The 23,417-nt window shown below is 35.2% G+C and overlaps 2 protein-coding genes across 3 annotated transcripts; one reads left to right on the plus strand and one right to left on the minus strand.

Annotated features, from left to right (window-relative positions):
- Positions 1 to 13,703, minus strand: LOC144436247 (translation initiation factor eIF2B subunit beta-like). Of its 2 annotated transcripts, XM_078124990.1 has the most exons (14): positions 13,606 to 13,703; positions 12,460 to 12,568; positions 11,906 to 11,923; positions 9,520 to 9,726; positions 8,593 to 8,638; positions 7,993 to 8,052; positions 7,169 to 7,218; positions 6,235 to 6,331; positions 5,590 to 5,649; positions 5,331 to 5,464; positions 4,454 to 4,514; positions 3,851 to 3,910; positions 2,414 to 2,550; positions 1 to 2,256 (listed from the first exon to the last, which is right to left on the minus strand). In XM_078124990.1, the coding sequence occupies exons 2-14, from the start codon at positions 12,528 to 12,530 to the stop codon at positions 2,172 to 2,174; spliced, it is 1,086 nt and encodes a 361-aa protein (XP_077981116.1). In that variant the 5' UTR covers positions 12,531 to 12,568; positions 13,606 to 13,703; the 3' UTR covers positions 1 to 2,171. The 2 variants fall into 2 exon arrangements, with proteins under 2 accessions (XP_077981116.1, XP_077981117.1); XM_078124991.1 differs by lacking the exon at positions 11,906 to 11,923.
- Positions 13,704 to 13,879: 176 nt separating this feature from the next.
- Positions 13,880 to 23,062, plus strand: LOC144436570 (putative proline--tRNA ligase, mitochondrial). Its single transcript, XM_078125389.1, has 11 exons — positions 13,880 to 14,194; positions 14,696 to 14,873; positions 15,644 to 15,717; positions 16,216 to 16,296; positions 16,976 to 17,048; positions 17,759 to 17,866; positions 18,373 to 18,498; positions 18,970 to 19,117; positions 20,057 to 20,192; positions 20,720 to 20,902; positions 22,475 to 23,062. The coding sequence occupies exons 1-11, from the start codon at positions 14,042 to 14,044 to the stop codon at positions 22,583 to 22,585; spliced, it is 1,371 nt and encodes a 456-aa protein (XP_077981515.1). The 5' UTR covers positions 13,880 to 14,041; the 3' UTR covers positions 22,586 to 23,062.
- The last annotated feature ends 355 nt before the right edge of the window (positions 23,063 to 23,417 follow it).

The following is a 23,417-nucleotide window of genomic DNA, read 5'->3' on the forward strand; positions in this document are numbered from 1 at the left end:
TTTTGGGGGGGGTAGGGGGGTGGAGACAGTTTAATGTTGAGATATGGGACGACATACAGTAGCAGGTGGTTGCTATATAACATTCGCACTACATTTTCAATTTCTTCTCCGCAATCAGCCTTTACACTAGCAATAATGTAAGATAGTTACTCTTGTGACTTCACCTCAAAGTTTTTATGTCTCTCTGTCCACGATTACATCTTCTCTTTTTCTGTTCAAAAAACTTTTCCAAACAAAGGTTGCTGATTTCAACCAAGTTCACACACGCTCCTGGAAACTCCTAGTAAATGTGATTGTCTCCTGGAAAAGTCATCAACTGAACAATTGACATAACTGTTATAAAGTGACAAATATGCACTCAAAAGTAGGTGTCTTGACAACTAAAATGTATTTTGCTGGTCAATATTCCTGGAAAATGACCATAGTTGATCTGAATACTCTGGAAAAACAGGAATATTGTTTTACTTTTTAAGTGTATGAACCCTATTCACAGTACAAGTCAGCATGCAATTGTAAGCCTTAGAGAAATATTGGTCTTTGAAGTCATGTCATCATCATCTGCTAGAACTTAGAAGATTTACTATGAATCAATGTCACTATTCTGATGTCCTGATGCCGTGCAGGAAGAATTATACCAATGTCATTATCATCCAAGTCTGCTGGTGTGAAGATTTACTATACGATAATATGAAAAACAGAGTCATAGTTACTGTTCCTATGTCCCAATGGCGTTACAACTGATGTCATTATTAATCTGCAAGGGTGATGAGCCAGGAATTAACAGAACTTTTCGGTGTTGTGACCAACTAGAAATTTGTTACTAGCACTTTTCTAATCCTTGTCATCAACAGTTAAGCGTGTACGCAAAGGTCCTGGAAAGAATCACTCAAAGTCATTGGTCATCTTCAAGAGTCAAGTCGCCATCATCTATTAAAGTTCTGGCTTTGATTTAGAATTTGAGCAAGAGCACTGTGCTAAGCTTGGTTCAACATTTACAACCAAGCATATACGGGGTGAGATCAATAATTCAATGTATGATAAAAATCTTAATTCTTTTAGTTTGGGGATGAGGATTTTGAACCATTCTAGTTCTCATCAGACGACACAATTTTACCTCTAATGAAATCTGTTTTTTAGTCCTTTAAATACAAAAACAAATTTAAATGTCATCAAATTGAGAAATAGTAGAATATTTGCTATAGTAAATGAATGGCTCTAAACATATATTAAAGTCAATAAAAGAGCTATTTTTTCCTCACTACATACTGGCTTTGTATTCATAGCACTACACTCTACTACATACTGGCTTTGTATTCATAGCACTACATACTACTACATACTGGCTTTGTATTCATAGCACTACATACTACTACATACTGGCTTTGTGTTCATAGTGCTACATACTACTACATACTGGCTTTGTATTCATAGCACTACATACTACTACATACTGGCTTTGTATTCATAGCACTACATACTGGCTTTGTATTCCTAGCACTACATACTACTACATACTGGCTTTGTATTCCTAGCACTACATACTACTACATACTGGCTTTGCATTCATAGCACTATATACTACTATATACTGGCTTTGTATTCATAGCACTACATACTACTACATACTGGCTTTGTGTTCATAGTACTGCATAATACTACATACTGGTTTTGTATTCCTAGCACTACATACTACTACATACTGGCTTTGTATTCCTAGCACTACATACTACTACATACTGGCTTTGTATTCATAGCACTACATACTACATGTACTACATACTGGCTTTGTATTCATAGCACTACATACTACTACATACTGGCTTTGTATTCATAGCACTACATACTACTACATACTGGCTTTGTATTCATAGCACTACATACATACTACATACTGATTTGAAATTGATTGTTCTGTTTGAAAAAAGTATCAATTTTGCCCAATCAAGTTAGAGTGGGGATGGAGTGGGGTCCGAGGCCTTACTGAAAGAATTTAGTTTTTTATCCTATATTGAACTATTCATCTCGCCCATTACGTTGATTAGGAATCATTCAGTGTCATGACCATCATCACAGTAGATGGGAATCACCACCATTTTAAGCTGAGAGAGACAACATGTAGAACTCTCTCACTTGTACTGTCCCAAGTTGCAATCAATCACGTAACAATATTGTTAAGAATCACTTTCAATGTCATGATCATCAGCATGGTAAAGTTCACTAAGTAGTCGGTATACATACGATGGTGCATTACCACCTCTGAAAAAAAAAAATAGAAAGAACAAAATGTACAATTACTTTAAAACAACAATAATTAGTAAAAATCAACGGTACTAAGAACATAGAATATGGATATGAGGAAATTGATAGATTGATACATGTAATTCAAAATCTATGAAAGGGAAAATTAACTTACATATTTGAAATAAATAAAGTGACTAGTTCTGGTGGGACATAGTCAAAGACTGGATTCTGGATTTGTAGTCGAGATAAAAGATCACCCTCTGAAAACTTCATGACTGCATTGGGTGTTTCTAATTTGTTAAATGATTTCTGAAAGATAATGGTACAAAAAATGAGATGTTTGTATCAACACTTTTATAGGAATATTCTGTGTCAGTGTGTGTGTGTGTGTGTGTGTCTGTCTGTATGTCTATCTGTCTGAGTATTTGGTCTTGCATGTGATTTTCATTGGCACATCACTTCAAGGTGTGGGCATGTTCAATGTATTTGTATTTGTCTTGCATAGACACAACTGCAATGTATGTGAGTGAGTGTGTGTCTTACATCTGTTCTTCAGACACATTGTATGTGTATGTATGTATGTTCAATATGCATGTCTGTGTATGTCAATATGCAAGCATGTGTGTAAAGCATGTGTCTTTGTTTGTCTATGTGATTTTCAAACACTTCACTTGTGTGTGTGTGTGTGTGTGTGTGTGTGTGTGTAAGCATGCATGTGTTGTGTCTGTCTTTAATGCATGTTCTATGTCTGTGTGTGTCTATGTGTACAACATTGAGTATGTGTGTACTGGTATGTGTATCTGCATGTGAGATGTCTGTATTTGTCTTTTGGTATGTGTGTCTATGGCTGTGTATGCCCTAGTCTTGCTGCTAGACGTTCGGGCTTTCTTTCGATGCTATAACTATAAGCGAACGAAGTTCGCATGTGAGGGCCTGCCCGAACAGTCTAGCGAATGTCATTTTCAGACCGGACATTCCATTGAGATTACATTGAGCGGTGGGTTGGGCCATCTATGCATATATATACTTTAATATATTCAATAACCTATGACCTCGGGGAATCTCTGCATGCAAGTGTTGACAAACACATTTACGTCATTACTATGGCTTATCGGTTTATGGTAATTGTGAGTTTGATGAGTGTGTAGACGTTGTCATTCACACATTTCAGTTAACGCATTGGTGGTTATTTATACAAGCCCCTCCTTAAGATGAATATGCATGAAAATTTAGCTATTGTCCTCTGTTTGTGCTTGTCGCTAATACGATTCTCTGATTGGCAGTTATTTATATCCTGATGACATTCGCTAGACCTCGGATGTTCCATCCTCGATAGCGTTGTTCGGCTGTGTGTCGTATTTTGTCGGAAGAACATCCGAGGGCTAGCTGATAGACTATGTATGCCCCTACAATGTATGTTTATGTTTGACACTCTATGAGTATATATGTGTATTCATGAGTATATTTATGTGTATATGTATGTATGTATCTGTGTCCATGAGCTACCTTTCTAAGTTTAGTCTTGAAAGAAAGCAAATGCAACCGTTAGTGACTTTGATAAATGTTGTAACAATATTGTCACAAAAAAGAAACACTGGCTGAACCCTACCTGGTCATTGGAAAATGGATACTCAGGAGATAATTTAAACATTGGTGCACAAACTATGACCTGTAAGGTAGGAAAGAAGAAAATCGGATAAAAATCTGATGGGCAAGTAAACTTGGTTTACTTTACTTACACCTATGGTTGTTGTCAGGTGAGTGTTACCTGTTTGTCAACCATCCAATACACAAAGGGGTGAGAGAAGAGTGTATGTATAAAGATGGTTGATAAAGCAAAAATAGCGTTCTACATGTAATACTAGTAGTAATGACCAACTTGTAACTCTAACTGCTCATGCAGAGGTGCAAAGGACTGTGGGATTATTTGTAGTTGTAGTAATACCTAATCTAGGGTGATTGAAAGGACACCCTTCCTGCAATGGTCTGGGTAACCAAGACTAGATTATTTGTAGTTGTGGTAACACCTAATTTGGGGTGACTGGAATGACAGCCTTCCTGCAATGGTCTGGGGAACAAAGACTACATTATCTTGTGTTTAAAAACAATGTGACAGACATTGGTAATTTACAACATTACTATGATTTATAACTGTAATGATACCACATTTCCCACAATGCACCAAAGATGAGATTACAAACTTCATACTTACAGGAACTGAATGGTGTTTAGCTGCTAATGCTATAGCATGTGTACCATTGATAGCTTTCAACCTGTGAAACAGAAATATACCTTATGTTTATAATGACAATTATTATTAGCTGTCTAACCACCCTTTTCGGTAAAAGAGTTATTGCTGGAAACATTAAGCGAAATCTACATCTGTGAGGACTGTTTTACATACATTTTGTATACCTCATGTTTTAGATCATCTCACCATCATACATCAAAGATTCAAATCACATTAATTTCTACTATTCATGTTTGTAGTAAATCCATACATGGTACATCTGATTAGTAGCAGTTGACAATGATTAGTTGCAAGGGCTTCAATTTAAACATGGCTGTATTCACTGATAAGGTATAGGAAGCTACGACTTCATCAAAGTGGTTAATATAAAAATGCCTTCAAATAGTACCTAGAATAGGTTGAGTTCATTGTCATTGATTTGATTTGACCTCTTATATCGCTGATTTGACCTGGAGTGAGTTGATCCATTTGATATGATATGAAATGTGATGGCATAGGATATAATGCAATGCAACAATTACATAATACAATACGATATGAAACAGCCAATATCATACAATACAATGAGATATACACAATGCAATTATATAATTATTATACAATAAAATATAATACAATACAATATGATACAATGCAATATATGATATGATATAATTACAATATATGATTGATACAATACAATACCATTTGATATGATAATTTATGATATACCATACAATATAGGATACGGTGCAATACAATAGTTTATGATGCAATACAATACAATAGGATATGATATGATATGATGCAATGTTTTCTAATCTGATCTGAAAGTGAATAATTGTGATACAGTACTAACCCTCCATTGGCCATAACTGTATGTGTACCAATGATAACTTTATTAACCCTAGACATCATAGCAAACACAGCTGAGTCTGTAATAACTGTAGTTTCTATTTTAGATTTGGCAAGGCTGGCAGCTAACTGTTGACCCTGCATCAAACAAAAAAAAAAATAAGTTAAATACAAAGTTTACAACAACAAAAATGATAATATCTGTATAGATGCCAAATAAATATGTTTTGGTGTTAAGAAAGGACGCCCTCTGGAGGCCTTACCTGATATGAAGGTGCACATTCTGTTACCATAACTTGAAATTTTCGTTTTCTAGCTGCTCCCTGTGAAACACAATGCAGAAATTGAATGTCACTGATGAGAAATTTGCTGAAATAAACTTGATATCATATTTGTGTCTTGTTGATATGTGATATCTGATAAAAATTTTCAGCATCAAACTATTTATTTCTTCATCATTTCAAGTGGACAACAAACAAAATATAGCGACAAATCATAGTGACAAGTAAGATTTTAGGTTGCGTGTGGCTCTAGAATTGTTTTCCCTGAACTCAAAATTTCTTCAAATCTTTCCAAATTTTGAAATATGAAAGCTTGTTTTAGGTCCTTTTCTAGTAATAAAACATTAGGGTTCATCGTCTTGTTTTCAAGGAAACTGTCAAAGTTTTTTTTTTCAACATTGTGTTAACATAGTATTTGGTGGTTCTAGCCATATTGGATTCTGAAAAAGCTTAGTTTTTGCTACCACTTCCACTGCTATTTCAAATTTGTTTCACCCCCGATTTGTTTCCGTGATTTCAACTAAGAATGAGTTTGACTTTTCTTGAACCAAGTAATTAACAGCAAATGTTTAATAAACTTTTTATTTACAAGGTGTATAACTACATTAAAGTGAATGACTTTCTTACCTTAAGAAATGCTTCTACTGTTCTAGATTTTCCCGCCGTCATAATGACTTCATTGGAATGGATATGTTCTAGTGCCTGCATGGCAATATTATCAGCACTGACAACAAAAACACAGAAAATACATCATTTACTTTCACTGTATGAGGAGAAGTCAGATTATAACATTTGAACCAAGTATGCCACTTCATTGGAATGGCTATGTTCCAGTGCTTGCATGGCTATATTATCAGCACTGACAACAAAAATACAGAAAATGTATCACTGACGAGTTTCACTGTATGAGAAGTCATAATGTACATAGCATCTGAACCAAGTATGCCATTATATTTAAGATTTCATTGGAATAAATAAGTTAGTGCCTGCATGGCTATATTACGAGAAATACGTCACTGACTTTCTAGTTGACGATGACGTGGTCATAAAGAAAATGTACTTGTTATGCATGTGTCCCTGTTCATAGCATTGCCCTCTAGTCTTCTGATGTGAAGAGATTCTAATTTGCCTGCCTAACCTAGTCCAGTTTTGTTGATGATACTTGTATCCAATGACATATTTATTTTGTGTGACATGGACTATGATAGCTGATTTGTTGAATATTTTTGGTGCAATGTCTTTGTGTTGTATATCATCTGTATGACCACAGGGGGCAGCAAGCATGTAACTGATTAATCGAAGTTATATTGCACCACAAAAATTGATCATTCAATCGATCAATCATTCAACCAAATAATAAATCGATCAATCAATAAATCAATCGATCGATAAATCAGTTACATGCTCGCTGTCCCCTGTGGTATGACCATGTCATCATCACTACACTACCCCTAGCTGTGAAGCCAACAAACAGACATTATCACAAAATCCTGTCAACCTGAACAGGCAAAATGTGACTTATACAGTAAGTAATAAGAACCGTTAGTCCTAATTTTCTTACCTGCTATCTAGTTCTGCAAGAAATTCATTGATGGCTTCAATAACTCTAACCTGTAACACAAAACATGTCAGTTTAATAGATAAATTTCACTTTTGACCATTTTGTCCTTGTGACATACATAAATTGCAAAACATTAAAAAATGTGTAAATGTTAGTTATTGTACGTACAATACACTTGTTTTTACACTTGTTTACATCTTTTTTCCAATTTATTGACTTACAACCAAGGACTTGGTATATGTTATTTCACGTTGTTGAATTTCAATATAATTTGGTACATACATTAACCATAACAAAGCGGATATGTCCTATAAAAATTTTTGATTTAGCTTACAGTTTTAATGAAAAATTTGCATAATTAATGATTTTAGGTAACTAGGTTGTATCTTAAAAATGCAAGCTTCAAATTTCGTATAATATGGTACATATATCAACCATAATATTACACACCTGTCCTATGAAGTTTGTTGCTACAACTTTTACCTTTAATGAGTATTTTGAATAATGAACGATATTCAGTAATTAAGCAGTATCATGCACTCTTCAAATTTCGTATAATTTGGCACATATATTAACCTAAGAAAGCACGCTTGTCCAAAAACCAAGCCTGTTACCATAGTTTTTTTCAAGATTAATGAGTTATTTGCATAATTAGTGATTCCCTTACGGGAGGCATTCACTTTAAATCTGGTTTACTTTTTCAGGAGCTAGAAGAACACACTTGTATATATACATGTATAGCAATGTGTATTGGTAACTTACACTTTGTGTACAAACAGTAAAATTTTGCATGGTGATAGTTTGAGATAAATCCAATTGATTACCTTTAGATTATGACTTGGTATACTAAAATCATCTGTCTGACCCTCTGCCATCAGGAGTTTCTGTGAAAACAAAATTAATGCTAAATACAGGATCATTAAAATACAACATTACAGTACATTGTGTAGAATAACAGAAACATCATGGTATGTGAGTGCATAATTTATAATAATAAATAATAATAATGTTGTTTTTATATAGCACTTTCCTATGCCGTGCTCAAAGCACTTTACAATTATTACCCCTGGCACGGATCTATAGTGACACAGTGGCCCTTTATACTTCCTTAACTCCCTAGGAGAATACAATCCATTACAGCCTTTATAAGCGCATAGGATTAAAGCTTTCACATTGCAACCTCTATCCTACCAGGTCCCCAATTTTCACCTGTTTGGGTCGACTGATATTGTGAAAGTGTTTATTTCCAAGACAATAGTGTCATTAGAATTTGCAATGTTTGGACAAGTACCAAGTCATGGATTGGTGTTAGACTTATCTAACAGCTTCTACTTATGCATGTGTGTGTGAGCATGTGAGCGTGTGTGTGCGTGCATCCGTGTGTGCATGCATGCATGCATGCACATATGTATGTATGTACTCACATGCAAAGAATCTTGTGGATCTCCTTCTTCTCCTTTACCTCTCTCACTGAAAAAAAACGAGAATGGTTTATCAATATATGAATCTTTCTAAATGTCATGATGAAGATGAAATGAACGACAATATTCAAATATGACTAATGTAGTAGTTCACATTGCACACCGCTATACCATTTGTATGCAAGTAATATAGGTCTTTATCAAACAATGAATGCCTGGCAATGTTACAGGTAAACTACTTGTATGATTAAACCAAAGTTGTTACATGGCAGTTATTGCACCATCCAAATGAGGATGCGTTCATTCCTTGTACACAAAGCATGTGATCACACAGTATCATTTTTTTACGGAAATTTACTGTTTCGAATAAACATATCTAATAATATCAGAGCCCCATTCCAATTGAATTCCAGTGAGAGTACGCATAAGTATTGCACTTATGCTTGCAGTGTTTTCTGCTGCACTTTCACTCGCTAAGCTCATGAAAGTTCAGCCACAGAGAACACTGCAAGCACTTGTGCAAATACCTCGAGTACTGTATGCCACACTTGCACTTGACTTGTGCATCACAGGGTTCTGTCATATCACTTGGTATGTCAATGTTAATCATAATTTTCTTGTCATATCTTAATACGCCTTTCCAAAATTTGCCATGGTGGCACTCTACTTCCTGTCTGTGTGTACCTTGGGGGTATACATGTACATGTTATAGAATACTAGGTTAATCATAGAGCACTGCTGCTTTCACCGATGTCTGAACAATACGTAAAACATCCCTGATTTACACACTTCTGCAGAATACCAAGGAACAAAGCTCTTAAGAAACGGTACTATGAGATGATGATACCCCCAATTAGAGTGAGGGCGCTGTATTCTCAATTTCCTGTTTGCAATCTAGAATGGCCTATTACATGACTACAATCTACATACCTTGCATATTCTTCCCTGATTATCTTCAGTACTCTCCTAACCATATTTCCTACAATAGCTTCAGATGGCTGTGCATCCATGATACGTCTTCCTTCTCTTCGTATAATCGTCATCAGTTCCCCGGCATGCGACCATCTTGTCTGTGCCACCAATCGTCTTAAAATATCCACTGACTTGTACGCAATCTCATACGAACCAATCGCTTGTCTAGAGTCAAAATTTTAAAAAGAGAAAATTCTGAAATATTGTGACCTGGTTACTTTGTCTTTACACAGCACCTTTACCAATTAGTTGTCTCAAATTTTTTATACCATGCGCAAGCAAACAGAAAATATGGAATTTACACCCTGGTCAGTGTATATCACACCGCATGCGTCTATGTTATTGGCTTTGTTTAGCACAAAATTGGAGTCTAAATTTTCGAAATTTCCATATTTTTTATTTTTTTCTCCAACATTTTCTTCACTCAGCTGGAAAATAGTCATATACAGGTTTTGTCGTTACTCGTCTTTGACTCATAGTGACAAAGCCCCTTATGTCACTCATATTTCCCCAGTTGAACAATGAAAAGTATTGATATATAGTATCGAATAGTGTTATATTTGTTTGACCTCAACATTTAAGTCTGTTTTTTCAGTTTTTTAAAACATTTCAGAAAACCACTCTCATTGAGTCCAAACCACACACACACACTTGATGTGGCTAAATTGAAACATGACATAAACCAACATGCAATTAACTATGGCTTTGCACCAAGTGATAACCTTCTTAAAGACAGTGCAATGTATGATACTTTCACCTGAAAAATGCATACCCCATTTTAAACCAATGGCAGAACAATTGAACACAAATGGCAGCATGCCTGTCTTTAGTCAAACATGGAAAAAAAAATATGAAGTATCCTTTCCAATGCCCCATCCACCCCTCACATCCCATCCAACCTTCTAATCCCTCATCCAACCCCTATATCCCATGTAATCTCTATCCACCTCCTCCTATCTCCATTTAACCTGATTCCTCCCCTCCTCTCCCAACCACCCCATCCCCACCCCACCCACATGTATCCTTACCCTGCCCCCTCTCATCCCCAGCAAACCTTGTAATTCCTCCCATCCCCCACCCAACCCCATCCCATCCCACCGTCCCTATCCCCATCCAACCCATCCCCACCTTTTAAGTTCTATTCTTCTCCTCGATCTGTTTTAGAGTCGCATTAAGTTAGTGTGAATCTATTAATTACACGTTCAGTGAAACTCTGCACACAATTAATTAATTCATGATGTGCTAATCACACAGCTGGCATGACTTTTTAAACACATGACTTCATGTACATAAGTACTGCAAAATTCCAAATTGAAACCACAGCTAGAATTTTTTTTTAATATCACGCACACTTTACTGTATAAATCTAAAAGTGAAACATGTCTTTGACTGGGTACAGTATCTCATAACAGCTTGATATTTGGCAGAATACTTTTTTAGTATTGTTTGTATACAAAATAGCTTATTCTGGCTGTACCACTTGAAAGTGTTTTCCACAGAATTTTTTCACAAGCGGACTCAGTCTCTGGTTAAACCCTCTGTAGTTGCTGGTTGGAGACTAGGATAGGAAATTTTGGGGGTTTAGTGGCTGTTATATTATTTTTGCATACAATGCTGTGATTAGGAATATAATTAAAAATCTTATCATGTGGAACACTAGATGCTCAGAAATTCCAAAGGAGCTTGATGCCCTTGTTAACTTTCGTCCATGGAGATGTAGTCATGTTGGAGCACCCTTACATATAGGCCAACCACTGTAGGAGTAAGGCAATTAAGAGCTTAGCAAATCAGAGCTGCGATGTACATTTAATGTACATATATTTCACAGTCTAGTGAGACTCAGATTTGCTTGAATATATGCCATTGATATCATGTATAACCACCAAGCATTATTTTGCTTTCAAAATGTTTCAGTGCCCAACAAAATTGTAAACATACTACTTGTGGAGCTGGCACAGAATAGTATTTTTTCACATATTACCCAAAGGGATAAATCATAACATTGGCCATTTACCAACTGCATGTACAGAGCGATTTGATACACTGAATTGTATGTGAAATTTTAGAAGCGTTTTCATAACTAGAACTTAGAAGACAACTTGCAAAGTGCTGTGAAAGAAACCCAATTATGCAGTTTTGGAATTTTACAGAACTTGTCATTTCAATTTTATTAAAATCTGATAGTGACACTAAAATTATATCCAAGCAAATATAATTCATATTTTTTTAATGTTTTTAAAAGCCATGAATTGTGAAATTAGAATGTACCACACCCAGGATGGTGTTAGATGAAAACCGAGTCACATAATTTGGTAATGATTATATTCATAGATTCCCTACTTACCGACCATAATACTTTGAACTTTATAAAGTTAAGCAAAATAAAAGGAAAGAGGTGAAACAAAGGAGAATAAATGGATAGTAACACAAGGCTTCATATATATAATGCTTTCCGACACTGTTATCAAAGCACTTTACAATTATTACTTCTAGCAAGAACATACCAACAAAATGGTCTTTATAATTCTTCAACTCCCTGGGGAGAAAGCAATCCTTGCTGCGTACATGTATGTGCATGGGATTACATCCTTCATGTAGCAACATTGATCCTGCAAGGTCCCCATTTACACACTGTGGCTGACTGGTCTTGCTATAAATGACTTTAGCCATTCAGAAAGAAATGGCCATGGCAAGGACTGAACTGGCAAATTGCTTATTCCAAGACAGTCACTTCAACAATTTAACCATCATGATGAATTAGATACTAATAACGGTTCAAGCAACTGAGGCAAATTTGAATACTAAATGTTGTTTCTATTCTTCATGGGTAGAAAATGCAAATGACAAAAACTCCAGCTTTGACAGACTTGAAAACATCTGTTTCATGACTATACTTACCCAAGTCTCAACGTTGATATGAACCCTTCTATCCGTTCATTCAACTCAGCTGATGTATCACTTGGTGGCATTGTTTAGGATTCAATAATCACTGATATCATTCAAGGTCCTGGGATTGGGTAGAAATTAATAATAGATATGTCTTATCAATGAAATCTTATTAGAATCATGTGATATACAACTAGATGTGTTAATGTTATCGAGTTCACTATTAATCAGACGGGTTGATGTGTGAATCTGGATCACGTAATTTGAATACCAGTGTACACATACATGTACATGTAGATTGATATCATTACATATACAAAGTAACTCAGACTACTACCTTCTAGTGGTCTGAGCATTTACCTACATGTAACATACATGTAGTAAGAAGGTACCACTACACTGAACGAGTGATTACTGTTTGCACTAGTTACAAATCTGTTAACATAAACAGGAGTGTAAACAATGATGAATCTATAGGTATGTATACCACACATACACATTATAATTTATATTCACACACAAACATACATGCATCACACACACACACACACACACACACACACACACACACACACACACACAGAGTAACTTGCTACATTTAATTACATTTATTATTTATTTACAAATTTATTCACTTGCTTTTTTCATGTCTTGTACCATGGAGGTACAAACTTTTCATTTCCACAACACACACACACACACACACACACACAGAGTCAAATCTAGCACAAAATAAGTACAACATGAACACACTTCAACTAATACTTGCCCATCAAATCATTAGATCTCATACGTCCATTATCAAACTTTTTTTGTACACACACTCACATGATCATTCAATTATCCTTGGATCTTTACTTAGGAATATTAATACTGATTGTAATACTAAAATAGATATTAATCTGTAATCTAAATTTAGGAGTTGCAGGTATATATCGCGGTATACTCCTTAGCATAAACCTGATTTCTATCGTCTGCAATATGTGACAGTGAGAGAGTGGTGAATGACACTTTTTTTAGCCTGTGACCACACTTCGATCGGTTTCACTTTTCCACATTTTTATGTGCTTGTCTCAAATACACGACGTGCAGATCGACATTCGATCAATGATACAGCGCCTCGTGAAATTCATCACATGTTTCCACTTTCAAACATACCTTAAATTAAAACTTTGACATTCGACAGACTAACAGCTGTCATCCAGAACTCGGTCACTCGTCTTGCAGTCTGTTTCGGTCTCTTTGCATCAGAAAATCAAAACGGAAACACTATAGTACTAGCATGAATGCTGGGAACAAGTTTCTTGGCCAATCAGAATGGTGAAAAAGTGGAGAAACATCGAAACGAACAAGCAAATGTACAAGATGGCGGCCCCCATGAAACGCAAGATGTGCTCGTCTGCTCGTTTATGTTTTCGGTTTTTGATGTAATTTCTATGAGAATTGTGCAAGTTTGTCGTTCTGGAGTTTTCTAAAATATAAATTATTGCATCTAGCACATATAGAATTAAGCGCTTTCATTTTAAACTTCTATATGTGAGTTAGTGAACAAGAAATTACTGCACCAACCCGGAAATCACAAGACTAATTGGCAATGGCATTGAGATATTGTAGGACGATTTTAAAGATGTCAGCAATAGCAAAGCGACTTTGTCACCATCGAGCATGTGTATCAAAGATGTTTCAGCCTGCTGGTGTTCTACCATCTGGTACAAAACAGAGTGATATGACATGTAGAAGCCAAAGGGTGAGTTAGCCATTTTATCTTCATCATGACGGTGGTGGTGGTGGTGGTGGTGATGATGGTGGTGGTGATGATGATGATGATGATGATAATGATGATGTTGAATTTTCAAATAACGGGATAAAATCATGTAAACCTTACATCTTAACAAAAAGTGGTCATACATTAAAATTTTTGACAAAATTAAAGATCTTATGTTAACATAGAAAATAGTACGTTTTAAAGTTTTTGACAAAAAATGAAATGAAAAAGTGTAAATTGTAATGGACATCAAATTATGAGTTTGTAATCTGTGTTTGGATTTTTACACTCGTCAGTTTACAAAAAGTGAAATACAGCAATCAAGAGTTAACTTAAGGATTACCTACCCTGCCGCCCCATAGTACAGATGAATCAAATGCCAAGAAAATACATGTAAACATTCAAAATCAAAATTAGTAATATTAAAGTATTCCATTGTATAATGCTAACATCATGAGACCTTTATTTGACCTTTACTTACAGCTGATGTTGGAGCATGGCTTGATCAGACAAACTAGTCCAGGGGTATATCATCTACTTCCGTTGACGTTGAGGGCGATGGAGAAACTTATAAAAGTCATCGATGAAGAAATGCAAAGAATTGGAGGACAAAAACTGAACATGCCGTGTCTGACAACAGCTGAACTTTGGAAAGAAACAGGTATAACAACAGATAACTAAAAATAGAAAGAAGGAAAATACTTTGGCATTTTGATAGAATACAATTATGTACACACAGGCATATGTCATTCTCACAAGTCATTTTTTATTGGATGAAAAATATGCAAATTCTAGCAATAAATTATTCATAAATTTGAAAGTATATCGAGGAATTAAGATTAGAAGTTACGTACAAATGTTATATTATAAAGAAACTCTCTAACTGAGGCCTCCTTTTCTGATAACAAAAGGTGCAAGTGTAATACACATAAAGCTTATAGTCATAATTTCATACCTGAGTTCCTGGTGAGAGCTTTGTGAGTTGTTAGACATGATTCAGTATATTTGAAAAATCAATTTGAATATCATTTAAGAATACTCTAATATAGAATAGAAAGTAACCACCAAAAGTGGCATCACATTACAGACTATGCACTCTACTGTGTTATAAAATGTAATAGTTAGTCTGTAAGGTACACCATACAGGGCACCCTCATACATTGGTCAACCCCTTAGGGCAGAGTGGTAACGGTGGAGTGACGATATGTATCATACAGTCTAACTAACTGTAAGACATGGTTTCCTATACTTGATATGAGTTCATTTCAGATTGTCAGTCAATTTCTCTGAATTAACATCATAGACTTCTGAGTTGTATCGTGTAACTCTTTCAGGAATTCCGTTATCCTATATATTTCATCGACTGTATCTTAGGTCTGAAAAATTGAATTGTATTCAATGATTGGTTATTTATTTTTATTGTATTTCCAGGCAGATGGACTACAACAGGACCTGAATTGTTAACATTGAAAGATAGACATGATGTAGAATATTGCCTTGGACCAGTAAGTATGTGGAAAGTCAGTGATAGTGTGTGTGTGTGTGTGTGTGTGTGTGTGTGTGTGTGTGTGTGTGTGTGTGTGTGTGTGTGTGTGTGTGTGTGTGTGTGTGTGTGTGTGTGTGTGTGTGTGTGTGTGTGTGTGTGTGTGTGTGTGTGTGTGTGTGTGTGTGTGTGTGTGTGTGTGTGTGTGTTAGGGGGGAGGGGTTAGCACATTGGCTTAGCTATCTGGCTTGACATACTGGTTAATCGTGGCAAACAACATTGTCAAGCTGGAAAACCAAGTTTCTGGGTCGGTGTACCCATGCATGTCTGTGCATGTGCTTGTGGATGTGCATGCATGGGTATGTGCATTTATGTGTGTGTGTCGTGTGTGTGTATAGGTAGGCATTTATGTTTGAGTTGTTTGTATGTGGAGTACAAAAGATGTAGAAATTTTCCTTCAAATACCGGTCGTTATTTTCCATAAGTTCTTATTGTCGTATTCTATCACTTTACTCTTCAGACTCATGAAGAAGCAGTCACACATCTTGTTGCATCTCAAGGCAGTTTATCTCATAAACAGCTGCCAATCAAACTCTACCAAGTAAGTATATATTTATATCCAGGCATGTCTCATGTAAGTACCAATAATTTCCCAATTAAATCTCAGCTAAAATAATTCCAAGCTTTTCCAATGTTCTGCTGTGTTACCTTGCCTTCTTCGGAGGTTTCTGTTTGGGACAGGGTTCGGGAAACTATATGTGTTGTTCTTTCCACAGTTTTACAGCTAAAATGATGTTGGTTTGGTGTTTTACTCAAAATTGTAACCTGACATTTTTTACACACCCTCAGACAACTTCTAATGCAAATGAAACAATTACATAAGTGCCGCACACAGTGGTGGAGATGTAGAAGTAGTCAAGTTGATATGTTGATTGTAAGTTAGAAAATAAACAATTGAAAAAGCCTTTAAAATCATCCAGTCCATGTGTAATGTTTTCATTAGAAGCCTGTTTTTACTGTACTGTGAAATAATAGCAATGCTTATCAGTGTTCAATGTGATTGGGCAAAGGATCCTGCTGTGTTTATTGTGTCTCTGTTATTGTTAGTCTAGAGTTCAAATATGTCTATCTTTGTGTCCCCATGAGTGAAACACCAAACCAACACCATTTTAGCTGTAAGTTTACCTAATCTCCATAGATGCAATACAGGCCATGGCATGTGTTACATGCAGCTGTACATTTCATAAAAAAGGATGAATGAAATGTTTTGCTCATTTCAGATTACTAGGAAATTTAGGGATGAAAGAAGACCAAGATTTGGGTTGCTAAGAGGCAGAGAGTTTTACATGAAAGGTACAGTACTATACATCATTTCTAACCTAACATGTAGAGTATATTAAAGTATGTTACAGTGGTATACGTTTGATTTTCAATACACTGTGTTATCTTTGAAAGTTATGATAAATGAAGTTAAGTTTTGAAAACTAAGTCTTGTGTAATTTATTGAGTAAATTATCTGACTATGATTGAATAACAGTATATCATTAAAATACAAGGCTTTTTTGTATTAAAGGGACACAAGCTGTATTCACATGTTTTGAAGTGTAGTTTTTGCTGCAGATCTAAAACACACTCATGGTATTCTACTTACTGATGCATACTTCACCATCACTTGCAACTGACGAAACTCAAACCTGGTATTAATACATAACATATAAACGGTCCAATTTATTATAATACGTTTATTAAGTTTAATAAGAAATGTCATGTCAAGGAAATATCCAATCAACCAGAAGGCAATATAATTGTAATGTCATAGAATGTATGAATCAACATTTACATCATACTTGAATAGTGGTTTTATGCAAGTATTTTCACTTTAGTATTTAAAAAAAACGCTTATAAACTCAGCTTGTGCCACTTTAATGCCTGTAGAAATGTAAAACTATAGTTTAGTTAGTTTTAACAAAAACAGAAGCAAACATAACCAAAGTACAAGATTTCACAGAATCTGTGACAAACTTTAATACATGACTTTTCTCTCTTTCTTTTTGTTCTACCAGATATGTATACATTTGATTCGGATGAAGAGAAAGCCACTGAGACATATAACTCTGTATGCCAAGCTTACTGTCAACTCTTCAACAGACTTGGTCTGAAATTTGTCAAAGGTACTTACATATCAGACTACAATTTAAATATTAACATATCATTTGCATATAATGTGAAGCATTATGAAAGGTTCACTCTGATTGGTTAGAAAACAATTGAAACAATGAGACCTGTTGTATGACTTTGATAAGAAAGTATAGTTTCATACACTTTCCAATCAGTGGACCTCTGCCAATCATGCTTCACATCAGCTCCATTCATCAAAGAATACCTATTAGTCACTTTCTTGTAAGTATTTATCAAAATTTAATGTAGAAAGTAGAGGTTCAATTCTGACCTCTCTGATTCAAGCCGAAATTCTTTTCATTAGTGTTATCTGATAATTGGACCCATAAAGATTACGTTCTTTTGTTTTGGATCAACTTTTACTATGCAATACAATTCTCCAAATTTTAACCTTATTCTGACGTAGACCAATTATCAGAGATATAGGAGTAAGTCTGATCAATGTATCCAGCTAGACAGCTATCTATCTAATAGTGTTAATATTACTGGTTTTTCACAGTTGTTGCAGACACTGGTCTGATTGGTGGCAGTATGTCACATGAATTCCATCTACCAGCTGATACTGGTGAAGATGAATTACTATTTTGTTTACAGTGTGGTTATGGTGCTAATAAGGAAACTATTGGTAAGCAGGTGATAAATTGTATTTATGTTGGGGGAGACAGACAGATCGACAGACAACAGACAGACAGACAGACAGACAGACAGACAGACAGACATATTGTGTTTATGCTGGGGAGGCAGACAGACTCGCGTGTGTGCTTGCATGCATGCACATACATACACAAACAGGTAGATAGGACCATATACATACATGAGGAGAGACAGAGACAGACAGACAGACAGACATTATAGATAGATAGATAGATAGATAGATAGATAGATAGATAGATAGATAGATAGATAGATAGATAGATAGATAGATAGATAGATAGATAGATAGATAGATAGATAGATACAGAAAAAGGATATAGTTCCTGTAAAGCTCCTGTAAAGTTTACAACAAACAGGACATTGTCTATTTTGTGAATGATCAATTCTCAAACCAATCTTGGTGAATAATGTCTCGCTTTATTTTCACACAATTCTTCCACAGACACAGACTCACCTCACTGCCCTCAATGTGGTCCAACCAATAAACTAGACTGTAAGTATGGTATAGAAGTCGGACATTCATTCTTCCTGGGTACAAAATATTCAAAAGTGTTTAACGCATCGTTCATTGCTAAGGACAGTAAATCCAGGTAAGAGCACACACTACTCCCACCACCAACAACAACAACAACAATTCAATTCCATATACCAATAGTCTACTGTCAAAGTGCATGTGTTATGATGTAATCAAGTTACATTACAACTGTGTGTATTCTACAAATTTGCTTGCAAACATTCAAAGAAATTACTCTGAAATACATTTATCATTTTCAGTTGTACCAAAGTTCAAATGTTTTGCTTCAAAATCTTGAATGTATTTCAAATGCACATAGTGAAGTATTCCAAAACTGATTTTATGGTTCTAACTTGAAGAGCGCCCTCAAGTGACAACCCAGCTTTTACTTGGAGATACATGGACACTTTCACAATGCTAAGTTGTATTTGTGTAGGTTGTCTTTTTTTTCTCATCCTTTTCAGGGGTTTTGTGTATTTTGTTTGTTTTTATTTATTCTGTACAGTTGTGAGCTGTAAACAATATTTATCCTTTGAGGACTAATTAATGAATACTAAATGACATAGTAAACTAACCAATGACTCAGTTTCATGTAAAATTGTTCCTAGATATTTATATTCAGTTATGTGTTAGACTTTGACATCATCATTAAAAAGATATAATACTAAAGTTTTCCTGAAATTGTTGAGCTTTTCCTTCTGTTAGGTTGTATTTAATCTCAGTCAGTGATTGTAGGAATTTGAAACAAACATACATGTTATCTTTTAAGGTAAGAAAAGAAAGTAAAAAAAAAAATACTTGAATATCCAGAGTAATTTATTTCATCAATATATGTAAATCAAAATAAAATAAATGTTATTTATTAAGTTCCAATTTCAATAGGTCCTAAGGACTGACAAGTTTGTGAAAACTCTACAAAACTGTCTGTCTGTATGGAAATCTGTTGGTTTCGACCCAACGCACTGACATTAATTGTGCACGCTGATCTTTGTGTATAATTGTTATGTTCCATCAGATTAACAGAGATGGGTTGCTATGGACTTGGAGTGACTCGTATCCTAGCAGCAGCCATTGAAGTTTCCTCCATAGATGATGAAGTGAGATGGCCACAGCTGATAGCACCTTATCAAGTGTACATCATTCCTCCAAAGGTGCTGTAGTCATTTTGAATTTGTTTCTTAGAATGGAGTTAGAGATACAGACTGTGTCACTTTACTCCCTTTCCTGCTAGCATTCTTTGTAATGACATGATTTCCTGGTTGCTGGACGGATCATGGAAATCCTGGAATTTTAGACTACTCCTGGAAAGATCATGGAAATCCTGACATTTTAAACTGCTCCTCGAAAGATCATGGAAATCCTGAAATTTTCAACAACTCCTGGAAAGATCGTTGAAATCCTGGAATTTTAAACTACTCCTGGAAAGATCATTGAAATCCTGGAATTTTAAACTGTTCCAGGAAAGATTGTAGAAGTCCTTGCATGTCAAACTACTTCTTGAAATGCATCTGGAAAGTCGTAGAAAAATTCTGCTTCCATACTATATAGGCTCAAAAAATGAAATTTATAAAATGATCAGCTATAAAAATTGTTTAAAAAATAAATGTGTAAATGGATAAATGATACCCACTGATAACCTGCACACACACAGTCACGTACACTTCTGTTTTGATTTCAGAAAGGAAGTAGAGAAGAGAAGGCCCAACCAATAGCAGAAAAGCTTTATGACAGTCTTGTGACACATGTACCTAGTTTGAGAAATGAAATTTTATTGGACGACAGGAGTCACATGACCATCGGTAGGCGATTGAAAGAGGCCAAGTCACTAGGATACCCATACATTGTTGTTGTAGGAAAGAAGGTAACATGAACACCTCCATTTAGATATTCAGTTCTCATTACAAATTTTTGAAGCTTTATTGGGGGGGGGGGGGGGGGGGGGCTATACACAGTTTATATACCATAGACTTTATTGCTTGGAATTCTTTTTATCCTACATACTTCTGGAGCGTGTTCAGTCAGCTCCTATGGGTTTTTTTTTGTATCAATCACAAATTTTAATCAATTTAAACTTCTTGAAAAAGTTTGCCGAGGTACAAAACTGTTTGAAGGTTCAAACTTTAATGTGTAGATTCATACACTGTATGCTAATAAATGAAATTGACAGGCTGGATGAAATTGACAGGCTGGGTGAGTATGACATTGTTGGTGGATTTGACATGCATGGTGAAATTGATATGCTTGGTGAATTTACATGCTGGATGATATTGACAGACTGGGTCAATTTGACATGCTTGGTGAAATTACCATGCTTGGTGAAATTGACATGTGTGAAATTGAAATGCTTAGTGAAATTACCATGCTTGGTGAATTTACAGGCTGTGTGACATGCATGGTGAATTTTGACAGGCTTGGTGGAATTGGCGTGCTTAGCGAATTTGACATGCTAGTTGAAATTGACATGCATGGTGAAATTGATGTGCTTGGTGAATTTATGTACTTCGTGAAATTGACATGATTGGTGAAATTGTATGCTTGGCGAAATTGACAGACTAGGTGAATTTGACATGCTAGGTGAAATTGATGTGCTAGGTGAAATTGACAGACTGGGGGGGGGGTGAAATTGACACGCTAGGTGAAATTGACATGCTAGGTGAAATTGATGACATGTAAATGTACATGTGTCATTTGTCACTTAATTTGAATGAATTAAATGATAGGTAAATGTGTGTAGGAGTAGTAGATATTCTCTATGAAATAAATTTTTAATATTAATTTGATACAACTATAATTGTGCATATATAAGAAAGTAAATATTTTACTTTTATATTGTTTTTAATTTAATGTTAAGAAGATAAATTTAAATCAATCTCCTCAAAAAAAAACAAGTGAACTGAGAAAGTGGTTGAAATTATTGTCGGGTTTTTTATTCATTAATTGCAAACACTAAAAAATGCTCCTTCCTATCCTTTTTATCACAGATGTGTTGTCAGAACCTTTCACATTATTTCCTAATTATCTCTGGAAAGTCAATTTAGGAAAAATCAATTCGAAACAATGTCATTTTTTGATGTCATGTTATTTTCATAGCAAATGGAATGCAGTCAGACTTAAATTCAAAGACAGAAACCTGAGTGATTGTCTGTAACGTTTAGTCGTGTCTCCCATTACACTGAGATTTGTGTCTTGAATAGGAAATCCTGTGCTAACAAATGAATGCATTCATAAGTTGTTTTTTTTCCTTTAGGTTATTCACCCATGCTTGGTGTTCACTACGTGATGAAACTTCTTTTTCACGTTCTTTTCTCTCTGAAATGAAAACATTGATGAAATCACTCTGTAAGTTTACTGTAGTCTGGTGTAATCTCATTAGTTGGGTTTGTTTAGGAGATTACAAGTTACACAATTAATGTAGTGTGTGTTTCTGTTCTAGGCACTGGAGTCTGGACAACTACTAGAAGTATGTGATGTCAACACTGGAGAAACCTTATACCTAAGTCAGGATGCATTAGTAGAATTGATGGAAGACGTCAAAACTGTATAACAAATATGCCATTCCTTGATGAAATTGATATCCTGAGTGAAATTGACACCATGCATGGGTGAAATTGATGTCATCACTGAAATTGACATGCTTGGTGAAATTACATAAGGTGAAATTGACATGGGGTGAAATTGATGCCAAGGGTGAAATTGACAGCATGGGTGAAAATGGTGCCATGGGGGTGAAATTGACATTCTTAGTGAAATTACATCGGGTGAATTTGACATCCTGCCTGACATTGGCATGTTGACAGATGTGTCAATATAGATTTCTCAATTTGTCCCTTCAGTCAAATGATGGGGAAATAAACATTGGAGTTGACAACAGAAAACCTATCATAAATTATAAGAAATATACCGAAAGTTGACAATAGAAAACCAATCATGAACATAAGTGTTGTTGTAGCATATGAATTGTTAAATAAATACATTTTCTTTTTTTAAAAGCATTTTGACTTTTATTATACAATTTATCATATTTTTTCATTAAACATTAAAACCAAAGAAATTTTGAACAGGTATTGTTTTTGTCATCATTATTAATTTGGTATTCTGTTAGTGGAGTATGTATGTTAGCCAAGTGATAAAAACCTATCAGCAGCCAACAGCATTGCAATTCATTGGCAAATAATTAAATGGTTCCGACCGTTTATATCTATTCATACCGTGTACACATAGACAACAAAGCACCATACAGAGTTCAATCAACTAAATAGTCACTTAGCTCACCTTGTATGAGGGATAGTACCATTAATAGTAATGGCCTGTGGTATGCATATTTTGATGTACATTTCATTTGGCAAAAATTCATAACAAACATATTTTTAGAATTA

Source organism: Glandiceps talaboti, chromosome 6 (assembly GCF_964340395.1).
Source record: "Glandiceps talaboti chromosome 6, keGlaTala1.1, whole genome shotgun sequence".
NCBI classification, from domain to species: domain Eukaryota; kingdom Metazoa; phylum Hemichordata; class Enteropneusta; family Spengelidae; genus Glandiceps; species Glandiceps talaboti.

Coding starts and splice junctions, on each gene's coding strand:
- LOC144436570 (XM_078125389.1), top strand. CDS start 14,042: ATGGCATTGAGATATTGTAGGACGATTTTAAAGATGTCAGCAATAGCA. Junction 14,874..15,643: donor TGAACTTTGGAAAGAAACAG/GTATAACAACAG, acceptor TTGTATTTCCAG/GCAGATGGACTACAACAGGA. Junction 15,718..16,215: donor TAGAATATTGCCTTGGACCA/GTAAGTATGTGG, acceptor TTTACTCTTCAG/ACTCATGAAGAAGCAGTCAC.
- LOC144436247 (XM_078124990.1), bottom strand. CDS start 12,530: ATGCCACCAAGTGATACATCAGCTGAGTTGAATGAACGGATAGAAGGG. Junction 5,650..6,234: donor CAGTAGAAGCATTTCTTAAG/GTAAGAAAGTCA, acceptor TGTGTTTCACAG/GGAGCAGCTAGAAAACGAAA. Junction 2,257..2,413: donor ACTTTATTTATTTCAAATAT/GTAAGTTAATTT, acceptor TTTTTTTTTCAG/AGGTGGTAATGCACCATCGT.